The sequence below is a fragment of the Metopolophium dirhodum genome, chromosome 2, assembly GCF_019925205.1.
Source record: "Metopolophium dirhodum isolate CAU chromosome 2, ASM1992520v1, whole genome shotgun sequence".
NCBI classification, from domain to species: Eukaryota; Metazoa; Arthropoda; class Insecta; order Hemiptera; family Aphididae; genus Metopolophium; species Metopolophium dirhodum.
Window position 1 is genome coordinate 8,911,576 of NC_083561.1, and position 25,089 is coordinate 8,936,664.

The window sequence follows — 25,089 nt, forward strand, 5'->3', positions numbered from 1 at the left end:
ATCAGGGAGACTCACAAGAGTCTGAAAGCAGCTGTATGTGTTAATTTTGAATGTTGATTTTTTTTATACATTTGTAATAATCTTATTGCTTTTTAATTTTTATACATAAATAATAAAACTAACTAAGTCGTGTAAGACATTTAAATTAAGTAGGCAAGTTGCAATTTATTATTGGAATACATGGATTAAGCTCATGTTAAATCAAAAATATGTAAAAAAAAATGCAATGAAGTTACGAAATGTGGTTTCATTTTATCGTACACTTTGTGACAACATAATTTTTTTTCACTAGATAGGTAACACTGGCAAACATACACCTTTTCCGCTTCACTTTTTTTTTCGAACGGCATCTCTATATTACTCTATGCCATCGATCGCGTTTTCGTCATGTGACCTTTGATTTCATTTGTCCGAAAAATACCAACAAGATGTTTGTTTATTATTATTTTTTTCAATCCATTTCCCCCCTACATGGCACACATTATTAAGGCACTATATATAATTATATATTTAACTATAGTGCCCTAACATTATCAATATTATTATTATTTTTGCTTTCGTCTCACGGCCAATGCGGTGCTAGTAAGCAAGTTACAGTAACTGTGTACTGCCGATGTAAACACAGGCCAACGGGTTTCTCGCACACGCCACGAACAATTATTATCGTCGTAATCTTCTGCCGTGCAAAATACTGTGGTAATAATCATAATAAAAATAAAATTGTTGACGATCGCGTAATATTTTTGTTTTGTTCTCCACCGTTTATCATTTATACATTAATTGAGTAACACTAATACACAATACAGTACTACAGTGGTCGTCGCCGCGTACGGTTTTCATCGATCGAGACCCGAGCCCAACAAGTGGGCATCGCCGCGAACAATAATTATAATATTTAAGTTTGTGATTGTCGGCACGCTGTGTCTGTGTGCCGATTTCGGTATTTTTTGTATCGTTCCGAAACGCGGGGCCTGTAAACTCGGCTCCGGGAGACGTTCTACATCGAATTCGGAGACCGATTATAAATTCCGCGAGGGGGCCACCTGCTCGCCACCGTCACGCCGCGCCGTCGAAAGTCATGGCCGCGCGCGTTTCTTTGTCGTCCGCCTGTAGTCGTCATCGCGTCGAATCGTCATTGCCGTCGCTAAAGGAGGACCCACTACCGCTCAGAGCGCCGTGCGCCGCCGCCGCCGTTGCGGTCCCGCTGCTGCTGGACGTGGTCGTCCGTTGCCTGTTGTCAAAAGGTAAATATAAACAAAGAATATTATTATTGTTCTGTAATAATCATTATCCATCCTCGTGGCCTCTTATCATAATCGCGTGTCCTTGATAACCCCGCAATAGCCCCGACTCGCGCACGCACACACACGCGTAACGTCCGCGAGCCCGTGGCGTGGCCTAAATGCTTATGTAAAACATGTAAATACGAGCGCGCGCGTGCTTGCGTATACGTGCATATAATGCGTTTATGTATATCTATATTATGTTTTGTATGTAATTGTATAAGCGTATAAACTACTTTTTATCATCGTCCGTATTGGTATTTACGTGTGCGCGTGTGTGTGCGCGATGCACGTTTGCCGAGCTGCTGTGCGTGCGTGAGAAGGCGCGCGATCGTCGCGCGTGTGTGCGTGCCTTGTTTGGTTAAAACTGAAAATCGGATAGCCTTTCGACTCTTTCGGCGGACTCTGCTGTCGAAAATTTATTAATCGCGCGCGACCTACGGGTTACGAGTGGTATCTGTGGTTATGGTGGTGGCAGTGCACGTCGGCGAGACCCCGCGTGTGAAACGTCCGCGATGATAGGCGATAATTTTCGACTGATCGACTTGTTGCACGGTGCTCGATATGCTAATTTTTTCGCGAACGGTGCACCAACCGAACCCTACAAGGAAGGTACAGGCTCCGCGGTATTATTTGGTACGTACACCATTTTTATACCGACGACACACAGTTCGTGGGTGCCCTAAAACTACTATACGACGAGAGACAGCTTACCGCGCAACGACATTTTGCCCGAACGTTTATATTATGAAACATTTAATTAATCATTTTTCGTGTTTAACCGATTAGTATGGTTAGGTAGGTTGAATTACGCTTTTTCACGCTTTGTTGTGGACGGTGGTGAATAAAATATTATTAACAGCTGTTCAATTGTTAACGACAATGTGTTTTAGACTATAATAATAGGTATAATATTTATTTATTTTTACGCCGTGAGGTATGCACTATGCGTGAATACCAACAGACAACAGTTATGTACGCGAACTATAACCTTATTACCCATGCATACCTGTTTATTGAAATATCTAATAATTAGGTACCCTTTTAATCTCTAATTGTATGATTTATTTTTTGATATATTTTCTGTGTAGTTATATAAATAATATTAGGTATATTATAATATACGTATTACTCAAATCAATTCAAGCTGTCCCACTTTAGATTCTGAGCCGAGTGAGGGATCTAGTGGTTTTATAATGGTGTTTATTATATTTTTTTTATCCTGTATACAAAATTTCTACCGGAAGGAGTGCTTCAATTTATCAACACCGACAAATTACAAAAAACCGCTAAAAATGGAATTTTAATTTCTAAAGCTTTGTGTATCACCATAGGAACAAAAAAAATAAAAATAACGATTTTAGTTTTTTGTTGTAATTTATAATATTAATTCAATTTACAGGCTATAATAAAATATAATAAAAATATAAAATATCTAGACTGATTAACCGTCCCCGCTCAGAATTGTTTTTCGTATACAATGATATGATATGATTGAATTCAAATTTAATACAATTATGCATTAAACAGTGACCCATTTGTAACCTAATGTACAGCAGAACAAAATCTACTTGCCCACTTTTTTTTCATTTATAATAATAAAAAAAAAATATAAAATATTTTAATTTTCATATGTAAATAATAATATAATAAAATAAAATGTTGTTTTTTTTCATCACCTACATACTTAAAAAAAAATTTATATTTTTAAATAGGTAGGAATGTACTATAGTTTATAAACCAGTTGCTTTTAATAATGATTGATGGATATTAAAAAAAATATTCATGATTCATTAACTTATAATATAACTTAATAATTATTAAAAATAGTATTTTATTATTTTATAGTCCATCTGGTAAATAATAAGTTATTTAACCAGATATTTAACCCTATCACTGCGCCAGACTCCAGACGTACTCTTACATCGCTATATTTTATAATATTCTCATTTGCATGTAACCAAACAAGTTTCGGAAACCTTAGCTCGCATTATTTTAAGCTTAACTCATTAGATAATAAGTAACTTTCAAAAATTATATAAAAAAATTATATTTAAATTGTATTTAATTTCAGTTCTTACATAGATTATAATACTATACCATATTTGTCACTTATTTTACATCTACTTTATTTATTCTTTATTGGTCTCATGTTATTAGATTTTGTACCCCATTAGATGCTCTCTTATATTATTCGTGTATTCTAAATAAGTTTCCTTTTACTGTTTTATAAATTGTATTTTTAATTATCATTTATTATTATGCTTATACTTATTTTTTACTATATTCCCTTTATTTATTTATACTTTATTCCTTTAAGTATTTGCTCTCCCAGCATAAGCTTTGCTTTTTGAGGATGCTGCAATACTGTTAAATATACATTTATATTTAATATATCTTTTATTAAATATGTGAAAATAAATTATCGTTGCAATAAAGTTATTATTAGATCTCAACATTTAAATTAAAGAAATATATATATATTTTATTTTACGTAGCATACACAGGTTGCAGTGGATGAATAGTGTAGCAATGAAAGGGTCAAATTCATATATTTGAAATTATGAAATAGTAATATATTTGACTGGTTAATTTATGTGCATTAAAGTAGAGCATGACATAAAATATTTATCTATTTTCTTTACAGTATTAGGCAGCATTTAAATGTGTTATTACTATCAAAATTCAGAGTGAAACAATGTTTTAACTGTATAGATTAATTTATAATACTTTTTCACTAGTATATTGTCTTATACTTAATTAAAGTGGGTCAGTATGGTATAGTATTAATAAAAATTCTTAGGAATCATAGAAATGTTGGATTTTGATTCCTTTTTTTTTCTGAAAAAAGAAGGCTATAAAAAATATAGACTTACATATTGAGCTCCAATTTTTTGTTTATAATTTTAGCTGTAGAAAATTTCCCTCTATTAGGTAATTAATAAAAAATAATCAAATTTGGTTGATTCTATAGGACTAGATCATTATTCCCCTGATATTCCCCATAATGTATATTTGAGAACAATGTTACAGCACATAGGTCACACACTAGGCGTCTTAAGATGTCTGCTAGTTGCTATTTCATATTCCAAAATCCAAATACATAAGATTTCCTAATATACCCAGAGATTTTCAAACATTCTTACACTGAATAAATAGTGATTAATACTAGTACCTACATATTACATAATATATTACTTTCTATTTAAGTTTAATTTATTTAAATTAATATTTTTCTCATACATTTATTGATAAGGAAAACCTGTAGTTATAATACAATTAGCTCATATTACCACTTAGACCAATAAATATATTATAATAGTACCAATACCCAATCAAAAAACACAATTTTTATGCAGAATATTCATGATAATTTATCCAATATTTCAGTGGGTAAAAATATTTATATATTTTGGAAATCTGGATTTCCAATGATTACTTAACGAAAATCCTTTAAGGTTTGTACATTGAATAATAATACATAATTATTGGTAAATTGCGGAAAATAAATCACCGATGTCTAAACATACAGAATTATTAACAGTATACTCGAAATAAACGTAATCAAGATGTAATTCTAACTGACCAATTAGTTGTTATATTTATATTTTTTGAGTTCCGGTATAAGAAATTAGATACCACATCCTATAATAGTCGTGGATAGATAAATATGTTATTAGGAGTGTTTTTCCAATGTAGGTACCTCGTAAGTACTTATAGGCAGGTACACGATTACATTTTTAGGATATAAGACAATTTTTATAAAATAACATTTTTTAACATGTACAATATTAGTTTGATTTCTAATATATAATTTATAAAGTAATTCTTATAAATTATTTTTACTTAATTAGATAAATTTAACAAGCCCACCAAACCCCAGTACATACATTACACTAAATTACTACTGAGGAACTACTACTAGTGGTTAATCTCACGTAAATTCTATTTGTCTTAACTCATAACAAAAGTATGTGTCATTTTATAATATGAATATATGCATTTTCTTTATTTGAAAATAAAATTATTTCTGAACTGGGTACCTACTTATTTATTAATATTTACTTTAGTATTCATCTTATAGTATATATTATATATTATATATATTGGATTTCCTTAACTTGACCATTATGTTGTTAGTATTTTATATTTCTTGTGATAATATTGTTTAAATGTCTGACAAGTTCACCATGCAACTGTTTCACTCTTTAATTAAAATGTCACCTCTACAATAAAATATAGTTAGAACAGCACATCATTTTTTGCATTTTTATTGCTCTATTATTACACAGGTATCTTTTTAAAAAATGTTGTTCACAGATACGTTTTAAAAATATTTCATTAATGTATTGATGTTATGTTTATTATAATACATATACAAACTTGATTCATTTTTATAAAACCTGAATAACACTCATGGTTTAAAAAATGAATATACCCATTATATAAATAAGGATGTCAAATTTAAATTAAAAAAACAGTGTTAATCATAACAATGATATTTTAGTCATTATTGAGTGACTACCGTTTAAATATTAAGTTTTTTGCTGTACTTACCAACCTAGTTCTGATTTTTTGATTTTTTTTTTTTCAGACGAATAAAAATTGAGAAAATAAGAATTTAATTAATTCAAGAATTTTTTAACACTTAAATAAGTAAAAAGTGATTTTTTTTAATTCTAAGAAAAAAAATTATTGGTGTTTGTATTACGTTATAAAGAAGAAAAATGAATAACAAAGAGTATACAAACTTTTTTGGCACAATGGAAACTAAACGTGTGTTGAAAGCTGACTATCCTACAGAGAGTTCATCATTAGGGGTACCTATACCAATAAGGAAGAATGGAGATCTTAATTCGTTACAAGATTATGGATTTGAATTATTTGATACAACTAATGATCTTATTCAAGATCCTATGGTAGTCAATAATGCAGATCAAAATTTTTTCACTAATAACGATACTGGGTGGATAGGAAGATCTGATGAAATGTCGTTCATCAAAATGGATGAAGACATTTTTCAGGTAAGACAATTATTATTATTTTATTTATATCTTTGTGTTATGTTAATTTTTATTTTTTATCTTATAATTATTATCTTCTTCAGAATTAAAATGGCTAGTTTGACAATCCTTTATACAATTATACTTGTTACTTGGGTCCAAATTTTATCAAAATTATTTCAGAGACAACATTTTTTTATCTTAAAGTTGTTACGAATAAGTCCTTCAACTTATTTTCAGCAGTTTCATAACATTGGTTAATTTTTATCGTTAGGTAGCCACCATTTGTTTTTTTTTATTTGTAGATTTTTTGTTCTTTATGTTGAGAGAATATAGGTAAGTTCCTATAGAAAGTACATACAAAATTCAACAATTATTAAAGTATTTTATTCAAAAATATATGTTAAAACCTTTAAGTAAATTTTGTGCAATTCATATAATATTTAATGCACTTAAAATTGGGTTACTGAACAATTAAAAAAATTTAATAATTAATATCATTACTTAATTTACCAATAACCAATATATAATAATTCTGAGTTTTTTAAGGACTATTTTCTCTTCTGTTAATTCAAACAATGATTCAATAGCTGTCAAAATAACTGTTAACTAATAAAATAAATAATTAACATGAAATGTAGGCATATTAATGATTTATCTTAAGATAAAATATCCCAACTTAATATTTTATTGAATTTACATGAGAACTATTTTTGAATATAGATATGTATGTATAATTCTATTAACTATAACTAGGACTTGGATTTTAATGCCCTATAAAATTTAAATATCTATTCATCTCCTAAACATTTAATCATTAAAAATAATTTTATTTTTGATAGTAATGTCATAATGACATTATTTAACAAATATATTATTTTTTTAATTTGAACTGTGTTGAATTAATAAAATTTATATCTGTGTGTAATCATCATGTGACAATCTGGATATTTGAGACTTGTTATTTCTAAACCAGATTACACATGTTGTAGTACACAAATTAAAATATATTATTTTTTCTTCTTAAATGTAATACACCCCAAGTTAAAGAGTATCCACCCTGGTGGGCCTCAATCCTCATGCCATTTCATGTTTTGTACCTTAGTAATCAAATGTAAAATTTTTTTGGTTTTGTGATATTCTTAAAAACAGGTAAAAATGTTTAAAAAAATGCCCTGATAAAATGTTCTTGTACGAAAAGTATGCACCTGAAACTCATATATAGCATGGAGAAGCTTTATATTGGGTCATAATAAAAAAAAATGCAAATGCATTGAAATCCGAGCCCTAGTTATTAGGTTAGGATAATTGTTTGGATGAATTCATGTAAATTATTTGCTGTATATAGCGTATACATCCGACCATGGTGGGGAAGATAAGTTAAGCCTTCCAGTATAATCAACTTACATATGTGAATTAACAGAATACAATTATTATATATTATTTTGGAATATACCTAGTATATTATGTATTTGATTTTATGATATCAATATATAACTATATACTTAAAGAATTAAAAATAAAGTATTCTATTATATAAAAAAAATGCATATAAACCACAAATTTTTATTTTTATAAATGCTTTACAAAAAATTTATAATATACCATAAAGAAAAAAATAACACTTTCAGGCTTTTGGGCTGAGAAAACCCATTTTTACTAACACATTATTATATGTAAAAACACTTAATTCAAAAAATTTAATTTTGTTCAAAAATTATTATGTTTATTTAAATGCGACATTTTTCTAAGTTTCTACTTCTTTTTACTTAAATGATAATAACAGTAATCAATTGTGGAAAAATTGTCACTTGTTTTACGTTGCTATATCCGATTTTCCGCAATTGTGTCGAGTAAACCAATGCTCATAATTCTTAAATGAGAATGCAAAATCAGTGACGAAGATATCATTGGTGAATGTGGTTATTTGCTAAAATGTTTGAAGGTACTATTTCACTGTCCCTGTATTCTGTTTAAGCTGTGTGGTTAACTTATTACCTACAACAATATATCAAATGGTTGAAAATATTCAACTATTCTACCTTGTGTTGGATAAATAATGACTAGTGAAAACATTTTACCTAAACAATATTATTTATTATAGTGAATAGAAAATTCTGAACACGGACAGTATCACCATATTTCATTTCACTGTGCAATAGTAACTTATTTACCTGCCTTATATTCTTATTATGATTTATTATAACTTACCTATATAATGTATCAAATAACATATAGCATATAAATGTTGAAAAAATTTTTTTCCTGGCCAAAAATTATTTTAATATAAAAATTCCCTATGTATGAATAGATTTGTTAATTTTTTAATTTCACTGTTACTTGAATATTATTATTTTTAAACAAAATTAAATTTTCATATTGTTGATGCTTTTTCATAAATATGTTGGTAAAAAATTCTGAAATTGTAATTTAAGCATCCCCTTATTAATAATTTTTTTTAAAATATTTTGTAAAGTATTTAGAAAAGTTGTAGTACCCACAATTTTTTATATGATGAAAGTTTTTTTAAATTTTTTACTTATTTAGTTACAAGTTGATATCACAAAATCAAATATATAATTGTACTCTATTAATTTATGTAAGTAAGTTGATGACACTGATTGGTGTACCTTATATTACTAACCATGGTCGAACGTACATTATCTTACAAACCTTAGTCGAGCGTCTAGACACCGTAAATTATTTAGATAGCACATTATCCAACAATTGTTATGTTTTAATAATATTCTATATTTCTATGTCTGTTTACCACTAATTGCCTTTCATATTATGTACCTACTATTTATATTTTTGAATGATTATATTCATTGCAATTATTAAAATATAAATGATACCTATACTGATTCATTCTATTATTCAGATATATGTTTTACAGAGAAAAAAAGTTTCATAAAGAAGGATAAAATGTACCCATGTGTACTTATGAATTTGATTATACCACTCCAAGTTGATTCTTTTATAATTAACTTACTTATAGTAGATCACATTTGTAATCAAAAATAAGGTATACAATTTAAATATACATACATAATTAATGAAGTCCAAATATGACACAGTAGGACTTCTTATCTGGTGCCTTGCAAGTTAAATCATGGTATGTGCAAAATATCACATGGCTAACTGGGATTTTTAGTAAAATGTGTTATTACTTACATCAACCTCTGCCCAACTCAAACTATATTTATTAGAACTAGGTAAATATTAAAATATTAGAACATTTTAAATAAAATCAGTAAAAATATTTAAACTATATATCAACATTTTTCATCATTATTGATGTTTGTTATATTTATTTATTGACTAATTTATTTTAAGATTTATGACATTAACCAATAATCTAAAAATCATATATAAATATTCATATTTCCATAATATTTGGTAATACTTAGTTCATTTAAATTTTTTTTTTATTATTTTGTATATTATATAGCATTTTCCATTACCGCACTAATTCATTACATATCATAGCCTCTGTGTGAATTAAATTCTTTACACATATCCTGTAAAGAAATGAATAGATATAAATTTGTTCAAATTATAATATATTATTTGTCTTAAATGTTTTTTCAAGTTATGATTCATAATTTACATTATAAAGAAAATTGTTATTAAATAAAAAGTGCTACAATTTTAATTTTTTGTTAACAAAGTCGTCTATATAATATAATATTATGGTTTGTGGATAAGTCGATTATAATTTTGTGAATATAACTGATAGTAATGTTTAGACTGATTAAAATGAAATTTCGGTAACATTTGAAAGTTGTAAAAACATATTTGAACCATGCAGTAAGGGGCTATTGGTAATATTAAAATTTGTTGCTATTGTTCCCATGTGTTTTTTGATAATTTGTGCGGAAATGGGGAATGCCCTTTTTAGAAATTATATCTGGTCATACATCTTTAAATATTATATAGGTACCTACTTTAAAACATCAAGTTACCTATAGATTATTTTTAAACTTAATTTGATATTTAACAGTTTAGTTTTGATTACCATTAGAACTTAATCAAAGACTTCTATGAGTATTTTTCAACAATTAACAACTTACATTAAACCTTGCTTAGTTTTAAGTTTAAAATTGAATTTTAGTTGATTTGAGATTTTATTTCAAAATATGTTCTTTTTCTCTATTATGTATGAATATTTTTAATTATATATGGCTAAAAACGTACTGATCATTGGTTTACTAATGCAGGTGGATCAATCCGATTTGCTTCACGGACCAACATTAGCTGAATTAAATGCCAATGGTGGTGAATCTTTATTAGAAGACCTCAATTTTGATGATCTATTGTTACCACCTGATTCAGTAAAATCTGAAATACCTGATACAGTCCCATTAATGAGTTCATACTTGATAGATCATGTTGTGAATACTAGCCCTGTTAATCGACCAAGTTCTTCAAAGTCTGGCTTTCAACTTTCACCAAACAGTTGCAGTTCACGTTCATCACTTTCTCCAGGTCCAACAAATTCAATAACACTACAAGAACTCTTGAAGAAAGAAACAAAATCACAGAAGTGTTTATCTCCTCCCATATTTGGAACTAGTGTTCCGGGATCCGGATTTATGCTGGCTAGCAGATCAAGGGGAAATCTTTCATCATCAGCTCCTACTCATCTTGGACTTGAACAAATATGGCAGCGTAGAGAACCTCGACAGCATTTATTGTCCACTGGATCATTAGCAGAAGCAGGATCTACTTCCTCGCTTTCAACTGGTTGGCTTAAAATAAACCTTAACTGTACAATTACAATTACAAAAATATACATTTTAATTTATTTAAGGAGGTGTTTTGAGTCCAGAAGCTTATGATTTTTCTTTGGATGAAGCCATTGATGATTCTGATGATGATACAGAACAAGAAGAAGACTATTCATCTGATAATGGTTGGATTTTAATAAACATAACTATAATATAGTAACAAATACAACATTTTAGCCTTGTTATTTTTAAATTGGTAGACTCAGGGGACAGTGATTGTGGTGGAACATCTGCCAAATCATCTTCACACAAGGATAGATTTTTTTGGCAGTACAATGTTCAGTCTAAGGGTCCTAAAGGTCAAAGATTAGTTTTAAAATGTAAGCTAGAGGATCCACATTGTTTAAATGAGGTTACTGATCCCGTATTTAGTCCGAATTGCTCAATACAAGGAATTAAACATAGGTAAATTGTAAAAATTTGTTTATGAATTAAATTTTATATTAGTAATTATTAAAATGTTCTAGTGGTAAAGCAAGAAAGGGAGATGGTAATGATTTAACACCAAATCCTAAAAAATTACAGTCAATTGGCAGAGAATTGGATAAATTGAACAGAAGTATAACTGAAATGACACCAGTCAGCGAGTTGCCATTTAATGTTCGACCAAATACACGTAAAGAAAAGAACAAATTAGCATCCAGGTACATTTTATTGTTAAAAATAAGTTTTTAATTATGTTTAATTTAAATCATAATTGAATAACTTATTTTATTTTATTAAAAATAAAGCTTATTCATACTGCTTATGAAAATAGTCTGTTAAGGTTGTCACAGTATGTGATGGACTTAAATTTGAATGATTGTATGGTATAAAATCTTTCATATTTTAAAATAATTAAAAAAACTATTTCTGTTAAAAATGTATTTAATCTTAATTCTTAAAACTGATAATTATATCAATTATCTATAGTGGCACTGACTTTAAATGACATCATTATTTTGTGTTATATCACAAAACTTGGAGTAGATTAGGATATATTATATTCTGGTCTTAAATTAAAACTCATATTTTATACTTATGACAATAATTTAGAATTTCTCTGAAAACGATTGTTAATTTTATAAATTTATTATTGAATTTTATGAAGTTCTTTTTATGTTAAATTTTTAACTATACAGGTTTTTTTCATTTGATTGTTTAATGCTTATAGTTTGTTTGAATTGATTAATTGATTAATTTATATCCGCAGAGCATGCCGATTGAAGAAAAAAGCTCAACATGAAGCGAACAAAATAAAACTTTTTGGATTAGAAACTGAACACAGTAATTTTTTCTATTAAATTAATTTAAAGTGTTTCTTAAATACTTTAAAATATTGTTTAATAGATCCATTTATGTTTATAATTGAATTAATTTTTCTTAGGACGTTTGATTAATGCTATAGCTCAAGTGAAACAGATGTTAGTTGCTAGAACAACAAGTGACTCATTTCCAAAAGAAAGTCAAGAATTGACAAATGCCAGTGAGAAAATTGCAAAAAATGCTACCAGTAAGTTATTTTTTATTTATAATAGTTATATTATTATATCACTATATTGTGGGCCGCAAAAAAACGCAACTCGTTTGCACCCACAAAAAAATTATTTGTCTTGGTCCAATTCTCTCACCATGTGAACACTGGCTAGTCCTAATGAAGCGCTCCCAACCCGACGAGTTTTGTCAAAAGGTGCTTGTGCTGGTTAGAAGGTGGGAATGTGCGAGACTGAACAATTTCTGGTTGCCTATAGTTTATTGGTTCAATTATTTTTTACACACATGAACAAAAATTATTTAGTTTTGTTGTTGAGTTAATTTGGTATTTTTAAATATTTCTACCGAAATATGTTTTGTCTTTGGCATTACTAGAAATGCCTCAAATTATCCCAAAATAATAAAATAAAATTGGCTCTCATAGAAGTCAAAGGTCACTATTCTAATTAATACTGACTTCTCTACATTCTACCTACTTATTACTAAAACATTTCAAATTGGTGTACTTACCTAATCGATAATTTTATATTTTTATTCTTATTTTATTGTTTAGGATTAAAAGTAGCTGGGCAAACTACAGAATTTGTGAATAAAGTTCTGGAGAAAACCAAATTAGGTGCACGGCGAGGTGGCTTGGATGAGCTATAGTTGCCAAAAATCAAGTACCATTAAACTAGTCTTTATATAAGTTATTAAGTTAAGATATTTTTAAAGATGATCGCCAATAAACTCTTATTATGATTAAGTTGACCACCAAAGGAGTCATTAATGTTATTATTGCAACTGTTGTTTTTATTTTTAATACTATTGATAAATGATTATACATTTATCAGTCAATTATAAAATCCTACTACTTCCCAGAAAGTATGTTAATTTGTTCAATATTAACAGTATCATTACTGATACTTAAATTCTTAATGACTTGATTTATCTTTATAAAATGTAACTGTTATATGTTTTGTCGAAATAATTTTGATTTGTTATTATTATTTTTATTATATTTTTTGCCTCTTTTGAGCATCATATGTTTTTACTACCATGTAAATATGTTTGGTTATCATTACTTATTAATTATTATGTGTTTATTATTGTTAAGAAAAGGCATACAATTTAACTCTGCATGATTATGTGTGTGTGTGTACATTTGATTGAGTAAAACCATTTCATTACAGTATTGTTTAATACATAGTATGCTAACTTACTATTAAATTAATTGTATTGTTCATAAATATTTAGTACATATTTTGTACCAAGATAATCTCAAAAAAAAAAAAAAAATGTAAATATTAAATCATATAAACATTATAAAAAAAAGAACTCAATTTAATGTACATTCATGATATTTAAATAATTACATTTTTAAATATTTTATATAAATTATGGTTATATTTTTAAATTTGGAAGCTCAATAATTTTAGATCAATGTTGATCATTTTATTAATTAATAGCGAGAAATAATTATGAAATCGTTAAAAATTATTGTATAATATGATTTGTTGCTTTTATTAAATTACCATTTTTGGAAAATATAAGAATGAGACATTTTACTGATGTCTGACAACACTTTTAATGGGGTATTAAATATAAATATATTTTTTTTTAAATTGACACAATTTTGAAAAATATTAAAAATATCATAAACAGTTATTAAAAAAAAAAAAAAATGGTTGAAAAATACTAAATGACTATATTTAACAAAGTTATAATATTCAATATTGAGTTTAATCATGACTTACAATTTTACCCAATTATTTTTAGATTCTAAATCTATTAATATTATTCACTTACTATAATAGTTACTTGTTCTCTAAAAATAAAAAATTCAAAAAAGTTATTATAAAGTTGAATTAATTGAATATTGTATGACAAATTTTATATTCTTTACACTGTAATTTTCTCTGCTATGAGTGAATTGTTTAAAAATCAAAACTATATTTTTTTACGTTTGAGAGAACTTATTTAATATTAGTGATAGTTTACCATTGTTAATTTTCAGCTTTAAAAGTAAAATTATATAAATGTCAATTTTACAATTTGAAATTCCATAATTTAGTTTAAACTAGACTAAAAAAAAAAAAATGAATATTAACTCAAGTAATTTTTTATTAAGAAACAAATCTGATAACAATAAAATGTTTATTCTCTGAAATGATTCGTTTTAAATCAAAATATAACTTAGTTAGTTAAATGTTTAGTTGGATATCGACATCATATAAGTATATTTCTTAATTAAAATAATATTTGGGATTTATTAAAATAATTTAATAATTTATCATTATAATGATAACATACTCTTAGTATGAACTATATAATAATACTAATTCAATATTGATAAATATAAAAATACAAACAATTTTAGTGATTTATAATTTAATAGCGCTGGATGTGTTTATTTCTTTTCTAATCTGCTTTATAATTATTTATAACATAAGGTATAAACATTTAACATATAAAGCTATTTAGGTTTTAAGTTTAAATAATTAAATTCTTAATTAACAAATATTTATCTGTGATCATTTTACATTTAAAGATCACTGCTTTAGTATTGTATTTTTTTAAATATATTATTGCTCTTAAACTATAAAAAATCATTTTAAAATGTTAATTTAGTTTTATATAATTTATACTGTATTATTAAGTAAATATTTTTAATTCAAAAGGGTTAAGTTACTAATAGATTCTGTTGGAAAAATCTAGTTACCTACTCAGAGAAATGTGATAAAAACACGGGTTTGCTCATTTTATTAAATATTAACAATTAAAAAAAAAACCTTTTTTATGATAGTTAAATTAAATTTCTTTAAACCGGGCTTCGTAATTATGTTAATATTACTTAGCATTGTATTTATAAACATATTAAGCTTCTTCCGATTAAATAATGTACTTTCTTGTTGTAATTTGAAAACAAACATCAAAATTAGTTATTTTATTGTACCAGATTATAGGTCTACTTTATTTTTTTAATATTATTTAATTTTAAGGTACGTTAAACATGTTTACTTTATATACTAAACTATCTAAACTATTGTTCTTTTCAATTTTATTTATTTTATTTAAAATATCTGGGAATTTATATTACTAAACAGCTTTATAATAAAAACCATCAAAACCATATTTGTATTATTGAAAGTTGTTTATAATTAATGTATATTTGAAAATCTGGTACTTGAGGTTGATTAGTTAGTTTTATTATAGTTTTGTAAAATTAATTATCTCAAAAGTGTCTTGCAGGTTTAAAAGCTCTTGTAAAATTAAAGATGCTCATTAAAAATAAGAATATTACAATTTGTGAAAATATAGATTTACATTAATATGAAATTTTGTGTCATGTTTGTGTTCAGTATGTGATAAACCCAGTACCACTTTAATTTTTTTAGCAGTTTTTTAAACTTCACAAAACAATTTATATTCTTTAAACAAGAACTATACATTATGTTATAGTTATGATAAATGTATACAGTTCATTGAGATAAATTATTAAATATACTTACTAAAATTGTGGTAATGTTATGTAGGTGTTAATTTAAAAATAATAATATTAAAATATATCTGTCAAAAGCTTACCTATAATATGTGATTATTATTTTGTAACAGTTTTAATTTGTATTGTGTTAAGTTTATGTCATGTATTATATGCAATGTACTGTTTTTTTTTTTTTTTTTTATGTTATATGTTAATACAAGATTAAAACGCACTTTAATACTTGCCAATGTAATTTTACAATTTTAAGTGAGTAATTGAAAAATGCCGAAAAATATTACTATTTTTGATTTAATAATAACAAAAAATATTATTTTTGTTGTTTTTGTTATTTTGGTTTAATTATTTATGAGTTAACTATTACATTATAAGACTATACAAACTTTTAAGAATAAAGATTATATAATAAAATACTGATATTATTAATCTTATCAAATATCGCTGTCCTGCCCAACCATTTCAAATATAATAGAATTCTTTTATATTTCTATGTTCACAATAACTACACCATTATGGAGTCCGGAGACCATGACCTAATGAAACATGTTATTGAACAAGGGGTCGTCACCTAAGGTCAAAATCATAGGCCTATAAACCTAGTTTATAGGTCTATGGTCAGAATCCTATGTATAACGAGTATACTATATTTTAATTAAACTTTCAGTCTGCTATAAATAACTATGATGTCTATAAATATCTTGGTATGATCTGTGAGTGGTTGGTACATTGACTACTGAGTACTGAGTATATCTTAATGATTTAATTAATGAATAATTTAACCGTTGTCTGTCAACTGTTTCAGAATGTTTTTTGACACATTTTACATTTTCACGTTATGTAATTCTGGGAACAATAATTGTACCTAAATGAATATAATAGGTAGTAGATATATAAACTGCGATTACAATATTGAATTTGTGTGTAAGTAAGTAGGTATTTAAAGTTTAGATCTTATGAAATGTAGACAATTTTTCGAAATTAAAAATTGATGTCATTGTTTTACTACTGTAGTTTTGTTATTTTTCAGTGTACCATATCCTTTTTGATTTATAATCAGTTGTGACTTTTGTCCCACCAATGACAATGTAAACAGTAGGTTATGACCAATGAGTAAATGAATGTAATTTTATAGATAACAGTGTAACACCTAAAATAATTTGTTTCAAGTATCATTGGCCCACTCTGCCACAACGGGCCGCACACGCCTATGCTTAATGTAACTGTTATTTATTATTATTCTAAATAATATAGTATATGAATATTTAAATAAAACCTATATGTTTGTCTCACCAAAAGCCTAAGCTAAAGGCTTGTGGAGGAGACAATTGGTGCAAATATCCCAGTGGGTTTTTCACACCGGTTTGAGCGAGCTATTTTCTAGAATTTTTTGTACTCTTGTAGGCCTGCTGGGCCTGGTTTTAGTGACGTTGGCAAAAAACAATTCATATCATTCTCTTGAAATAAATATAAACTATTATCCGATAATCTAGAAATTCGCTGGTCCAAAAATTATCCTGCACCGGGTTAATGAACCATGTTAATGATATTGGTGGGGCTAAATGGTATGGCCCCCTAGACCTTAATGACCCACCCAAAATTACATTTATATTTTATATATTGAGTATTGACGTAATTGTAATTTGCCAGATACGATGTAAATATTCTACTCTTTAAAATATAATTCAAGTTTTTATGTTTGTATAATATTATTGTATTATCAATATTATAGTTCATTGACTTGCATGTGTTTATGTAGGTATATTTTGAAGTGACACAGAAAAAACTGTTTACAATGTGACGCGCAAATTCCAAGTGAATTCTTATATGTATACGTGTTATATATTTATATTATTATTTTAATATATTCATTAAATTCAAAATGGCACGTGTAAGTGTGTAACAACTAACAAGCAGGAAATCTATTTTTAGCAGAAAGTGTCTGAATCTTCATATTGTTTGAGTGTAAAAATAAATCTTTTTTCATGCCACGTGACCGCGTAAATTGGCTGTTTCAAATAATATGAAAACAACAACGCAAGAATTTTTTTTTTAGAACATTCTTTTTATACAAGTGTACGTAATTTAAATTAAAAACAATTTTTTATTCTTTTATCATAATTATTGTATTGTCGTGGAAGTGAATTTAACACTTACACATTTTAGTTATTTTAGATTCTGAGCGGAGCGATGAATGTATTAATTTTACAATTATGTGTTTTTTTTTATTTTTATTTATTTTTTCTTTTTGTCCGTCATCACATTAGGACAGTAAAAATGCTTGGATTGTCTTCAAAAGTATCTTTACTGATAGGTAAGTGAATCTAGTTAGTATTTTGGGGGGTCAAATATAAAAGTATTTCCCAGTAATTTTCAAAAGCGCATTGAAAAACAAAAGAAAAACGGGAATTTTTACGCAAAATCTGTTTTTGAGAAAATCGATTTTGGTTTTTGTTGTTACTCTAAAACAAATTATCGTAGGTATATGCAATTTTGACTTAATTTTTATATTAGCATTTTTTATACACCATCATGGGCGCCAGGTTTTCTAATTTCCACGGGGTGCCCAAAATCCTAAAATGATTTAAATTTTAAGCAAAATAAAAAAAAGGTGGGTAAGTGGATGTCGCTCTGCTGTACAGTAGATTACGAGTGGGTACAGTGATATTTTTAAAATTTAATTAACCAGTCAACCAGACTTAATAAATTATTTTTAAATTAATTATAAATTTGTATAGGTTATGATACAAAAAAATGTGGGTAAGTGGATGTCGCTCTGCTGTACAGTAGGTTACAAGTGGGTCCCTGTAATGGATAGTGTTAAATTTGAATTTAATGATAAAATATCATTATATAAGAAAAACGATTCTGAGCGAAAACGGTCAGTCAGTCTATGATATTAGTAAGTATATTTGATGATATTATTGTGAATAAAGTAATTTAAGTATAACCTATATTTACGTGGAACCTTGAGAAATCGAGTTAATATCCAATCTTGTAAAAATATGAACTTCAAACGCTCCTAAAAATTTAATTTGATTTGCTTGTAGACATTTTTTTTTTTATAAAGGTAGAAGAATTTATGAGGAATTGTGTATTACATTTTCAAATCTTAGATTTCAAAAGAAAATTTTTTATGAATTCTCAACTTAAAATAATTTGCTAACTTTCGTGATTTTTCCGTATTTTGTCAAGATTCGAACTTTAAATGCTTATAAAGAATAACTAAGGATTTAAATATTTTTCAAATGTCATTGTAACAATATAGTAGGAGCCTTGTATTACATTTTCAAGATTGTTTACCCAACAAATAAAGTTTTATTGACATTCATAGAAAATAAAGCTAAACAAATTGGAAACTGAAAATGTCCTTTAACAGCGCAAAATAAGTAAAAATATTTTGGAAATGTTATGGTGTATAGAAAATGCTAATATAAACATTCAGTCAAAATTGCATGTATCTTAGCTCATTTGTTTTAAAGTTACACCAAGATTTTTTACTAAATCGATTTTGTGTAAAAATTCCCGTTTTCATTAATTTTTTTTTTTGTTTTTAACTTCACTAAATTTTTACTTTTGACCCCACAAAGTATCAACTAGATTCAATTTTCTATCCGAAAATATACTGTTGAAGAAAATCCAAGCACTTTTACTGTCCTAAAAGGTGATGACAAACACAAAAATAAAAAAAAACACACATCATTGTAAAATCAACACATTCATCGGTCTGCTCAGAATCTAAAAGAATTACCTTCTCTGCTGTGTAATATAGGCTACAATTGGATCACATAGTATATCATTGTAAACGAAATACCGTTCTCAGCAAAGATAGTTTGTCAGTCTAGGATATTTCATATTTTATTTATATTGTTATTAATTATTTTAAAATCTTTATTCTTGGTTGTTTACTATGTAATTTCGTCCAAATTTGAACATAAAATATCTATAAAAAAAAGTTAATGTATATTTTTAGATTTTTTGGTTATAAAATTAACAATTTACGTGTAACTTTGTTTAACATTTTCAATAGTAGCTATAAATGTTGAAAATTTTATACATTTTTAACTACAATATAATTTTTAAATTTAAATTAAGATAAATTTTATAAAAATTCTAACTTTCGTGCTTATAAAAAAAATTGTGCTAAGGTATTTTTAATATTTTTCAACTGCTGTTGTAACAATACATGCAGCATGAGCCTTATATTAAAGTTTCACGCTTTTTGACACAACAAATTTTTATTGACATTTTTAAAAAAAACTAAAGGAATTGAATAAAATAAAATACAATTTTATTTGTTGGTTAAAAAAGCTTGAAAATTTTATAGAAGGCCCCAAGTATATTGTTTCAAAGGCAGATGAAAAAAATAAAAAATCCATAGTCACAATTTTTTTTTATAAGCATTAAAGTTAAAGAATTGACAAAATACGTAAAATTCACGGAAATGTGCAAATTATTTTGAGTTATAAATTCATAAAAAAATTTCTATTTAAATCTATGATTAGAAAATGTAATACAAGATTTCTCATACGATTGTCTATCTTTATCAACAAAAAAAATGTCTACAAGCAAATCAAATTAAATTTTTATGAGCGTTTGAAGTTCATATTTTACAAGATTGGATATTCGCACTCGATTTCTCATACAGCGATTTTGTTATTTTGTTGTAATTCAAGAACGAATATCTGTAGATGCATAAACATTTATATTTTCATTTCATATATACACCATAAAATGTTGAAAATATTTTGACTCTTTTTGAGCTGTTTACAGAGTACAAACATTGTCAGTTTTCAATTTTTTTAGTTTTTTTGTTCTATAATTGTCAATAAAATGTTATTTTTAGGGTAAAAATGCGTGAAAATTGAATTCAAGGCTCCTGATATATTGTTATAATAGCAGTCGAAAAATATTAAAATACATATTCACAATTGTTTTTTATAAGTATTTAAAGTTCAAATTTTGATAAAATTTAATTATTATTTTATAGTTAAAAATGTATAAAATGTTCAATTTGTATATCTAAGGATTGAAAATTTAAAACAAGGCTCAACGTAAATAGGTTATATATAAATTACTTTATTCACAATAATATCATCAAGTAGATACAATATACTTAGTAATATCATAGGCTGATTGACAGTCTTCGGTCAGAATCGTTTTTCTTATACAATGATATTACATCATTGAATTCAAATTTAACACCATCCATTACAGTGACCCAATTGTAACCTACTGTACAGCAGAGCGACACCCACTTGCCCACCTTTTTTGATTTTATGTGTATAGTGCAATTGTGTTAAATTTTAGATTCTGAACGGAGCGATAAATGCTTAAATGTACTAATATTATTTTTATTTTTTGTGTACACGATATGTACCTAGTCGAAATAATGCTTCGATTTACAACTTCTTTCTAGCGTAACCGTGGTTTAAACTATGATTGTAAAACGGGCCCTTAGTCGATGGGAAAGTGAATCTATTTGGTGCATTCAGAAAGTCAACATTTAAAATGCTGATGAGTAGTTTTTAAAAGCGTTGATTTTTTATCATTGAATTAAAATTTAACACCATCCATTACGTAATTTCCTAGCTAGTGCGGGTGGGGACGGCTGGGTCCTAGCCCCACATCCACGTGGGGCTGACTGGAAACGGAATTCTGGTTCCGGCCAACGGGGGAGGCACAGAAGGCAAAGTGTATAAAACCGTACACCGGCGGGTCAACACCAGTGACCAGAGAGGGCCAAAATCGCCCTCCAACCACCGACAACAGACCGAAGGCTCGATGCGAAGACATCCGGAAACCGGGACCCAACGGCGTGACCCACCCAGCGCCTCAGTACGATCATCCGAAACTGCCCCACAGTGGCAGGCGTGCCCCGGGGCATTAGTAGGACAGTAGGATACCCACAGTACGGTTGGTCACCGTCCGGGTGATCGTGATTGATCCGAAAGGGCGCTCGGGCACACAATGCACCTACCGTTCACCAGCAAAAAAGAACAGACGGAGGAAACCATCAAACAGAAGGAAAACTGTATAAAACCAAAACACCGGCAGTCGAACAACAGACCAGAGTGGGCAAACATTGCTTCACCCAGTCCACCCGTCAGAACACAAGCCGATACGGAACTCCGGGAGACGAGCAACAAGTGGCTCCACACCGGCTACTCATCCGCACCACCAATCACCTCATCCGAAACTGTTCCACAGCGGCAGGTGAGCCCCAGGACCAGTGTTCGGATTAGATAAGTATTTTTTTATCTAGATAAAGATAAATATAAATACTTTTTTATCTAGATAAAAAAAGATACAATTATTTTTTAAATGGTTTTAAATTTAGGTATATTTGAGTGGGGCATTAAGAACATAATAATAATAATGATATAAATATTTTTTTAATTACATATTTCAATAATTACATTATTAAATTATGTATAATATATTATACATTTTATAAACCACAAACTTTGTTTGAGAATTTATATAAATATTTTAAAATGCGTTTGTACAATTTCGCGATTTTTATCAATAAAACATTTATCTAGATGAATTTATTTAGATTAGTAAAAAAATTATCTAAGATGAACGCTTAGATACCTTGTAACTATTTATCTAGATAAGATACAAGGTGAACAAATAATTATCTAGATATTCATCTAAATAAATTTATGTAGATAAGTCCGAACACTGCCCAGGACATTAGTAGGACACCCACTGCACGGTCGGTCACCGTCCGGGTGATCGCGATTGAGCGTGAGGGGCCTGCCAGGGGGTGCCGCAGACCGCAAGGCTCCCGGAACTACGAGCACAACAATAACGGGCAGAAGGAGAAGATGCGTTATACGAGAATAGAGGCCATCAAGCTATCGAGCCGGGTCGAGAAAACGACAAAACGAGAAGTCAGACTGGCGGGCAGCGAAGAGAATTCTACAAACGCAAAAAGCAGGCCTTCAGCCAACGTGTACCGGGGAGAGAACCTCGATTTGCATTACAGCTCCCATCGTTTATTGACAAGCACAACAAGTTATCAATTACAACAATAGTGCAAGTTATCAATTACAACGATAGTAAGTAGTAACTTATATCTACAAGATTCGAATTGCGAGCGCAGTTGATCCGGAATTCCGGACTTCTTGACCCGGCTGGCTAGTCTCGAGTTCTCGTGCTGTCCTGGTGTCCGAGTCCAGTGGTCGAGCTCATCTTCCGGCCAACTGCCTTGCTCTTCCTTCTGTCTCCTACAAAGAAAGGATATCCTCTACCATTTTGTAGAATAGTCGGAAGGCTTCGTCGGCATTGGCCAGCAAAATGCCTTTTTCTTCTGGGTTCGGAAGGAGGATGTCGAAGCCGGGCCCACACAGAAGCACCGGAAGGTCCGCTGTAGTCGGGCGGTTAGTTCTTCCCGGTGGCCGATACAGTACGGACACGCAACTAGTGTGTGCTCTGCGGAGTCTGAGTCAGGGGCGTCATTTCAACTTTTTTTTTGTTGGTGCGAAAATGTTTGCAGGCCATTCAAATTGTTACCAGGCCACATAGAAAACTTTTTTTTCTTTAGTGGGGGGGGGGAAGGTCTAGTAGGGACAAAAACTGTAGAATATTTGTAAAATGTATTTAATACGTCACTTATATTAGTATGAAAACTTCACAATATTATTACTATTTTTGAAGAACTGTGTGTAGGTACTTTTAATAAGTTTATATTATATTGTGGATGCCAGTTGTATTTGGTAAGCAAATTTATGGATATAAAGCACCTTAATAGTACTTAATCGAACCTAACCTATACATTTTTTCTCACATCGATCATTTTTGGAAATAAAACCCATTAGTACCTAGAATATTTATTATTTTTTTTTAAATACTGAAAAAATATAAAATATATATAATATATTAATATATAACACTTAGGTATATCGGCGCTTATATTTATTGTTGGCAGGCCAAAGAAGGCGTTTATAAAAAATGTTGGTGCAAATGTACACCCTGCACCCCCCCAAATGACGCCCCTGGTCTGAGTACCCCTGACAGTGTTGGCATGCCGCGCTAGGAGCTCTTGCCATTCAGAATAGGTATTGCTGGAAACAACTGTGGATCATGTGAAAAGACAAAGACACCCTAATCACGGTTCTGACAGCAAGGACACCTAGTTTTAGCGTTAATATTATATTATAATATTTACTCTGAAAGAGGTACACTTAATTACAGATATGTACCCATCATTAAATATAGGTTCTTACTGTGTTAAAATTTTTATAAAGTACTTAATTGATAAAAATAAAATAAAAAGTGTTAACATTGGTATGAACCGAAACCAGAACTGAATCCGAAACTTTCGGTTTTGAAGAACCAAAACTTAACTCAAACCAATAAAATCATGAAGGTTCCAGTCCCTGAATTTGAATATATATTTACATATTTTTTGAACACACTGCAGCATGGTTATAGACATTTTACTTTATCTTGAAAATTATGAAGGTATTAATGTATTATATTTTATTGTCAACTTTATCTGGAAAATTACCTTCCTATATTGTTATATTATTAATTCTTTGTCAGTCCTTTATGTTATTTATCTTCTATATTAATATTAATATTTTAAACTAATTATGAACTCCATAATCCCACCACAAGTTTTTACTTTAAGGGATTAGGGATAATCGAAATGTAATTAAACATTAAGAACTAGTTTTTTAAGTAAGATAGTAAAGAAGCATTGTTATTCAATATGTTATATTGTTTTGTAAACATGACATATGTGTTATTATTATTCTGATTCAAATACATAAATAAATATGATGTAAAAATACAAAAATATAATTAAATTAAACTTGTTTAAATCACGACAATACATAATGTTAAAATAAATAATAAATAATATCAATAATTAGAGCGTAATCATTGATTATTTAGTGTTGGTTTGTAAGGGGCTTTTCCCCCTAGATTTGTAGTAGACTAATAATTTAAAATACCTAAATAGATTAAAAATAATTTTCTCTCGTTTATAATAAATAATACATGTAAGTAATAGTTTGGATCAGTGAATGACAATTACCTTGGATAATTGT

General features: G+C 28.3%; 2 protein-coding genes across 3 annotated transcripts; both read left to right on the top strand.

Moving 5' to 3' along the window:
• Positions 1–75: 75 nt before the first annotated feature.
• Positions 76–16,350, top strand: LOC132939770 (protein CREBRF homolog). The gene is given in 10 exon segments (XM_061007130.1): positions 76–1,244; positions 5,878–6,307; positions 10,507–11,032; positions 11,100–11,201; positions 11,277–11,481; positions 11,544–11,720; positions 12,269–12,342; positions 12,443–12,568; positions 13,103–13,153; positions 13,156–16,350. Coding segments are annotated over 9 exon segments (1,593 nt in total). The 5' UTR covers positions 76–1,244; positions 5,878–6,010; the 3' UTR covers positions 13,191–16,350.
• Positions 16,351–17,933: 1,583 nt separating this feature from the next.
• Positions 17,934–25,004, top strand: LOC132938683 (uncharacterized). 2 transcript variants are annotated; one of them, XM_061005663.1, is made up of 3 exons: positions 17,934–18,341; positions 21,620–22,243; positions 22,702–25,004. In XM_061005663.1, exons 2-3 carry the CDS (start codon positions 21,998–22,000, stop codon positions 23,068–23,070), a joined length of 615 nt encoding a protein of 204 aa, XP_060861646.1. In that variant the 5' UTR covers positions 17,934–18,341; positions 21,620–21,997; the 3' UTR covers positions 23,071–25,004. The 2 variants fall into 2 exon arrangements, with proteins under 2 accessions (XP_060861646.1, XP_060861644.1); XM_061005661.1 differs by having other exon boundaries at positions 17,934–22,243.
• The last annotated feature ends 85 nt before the right edge of the window (positions 25,005–25,089 follow it).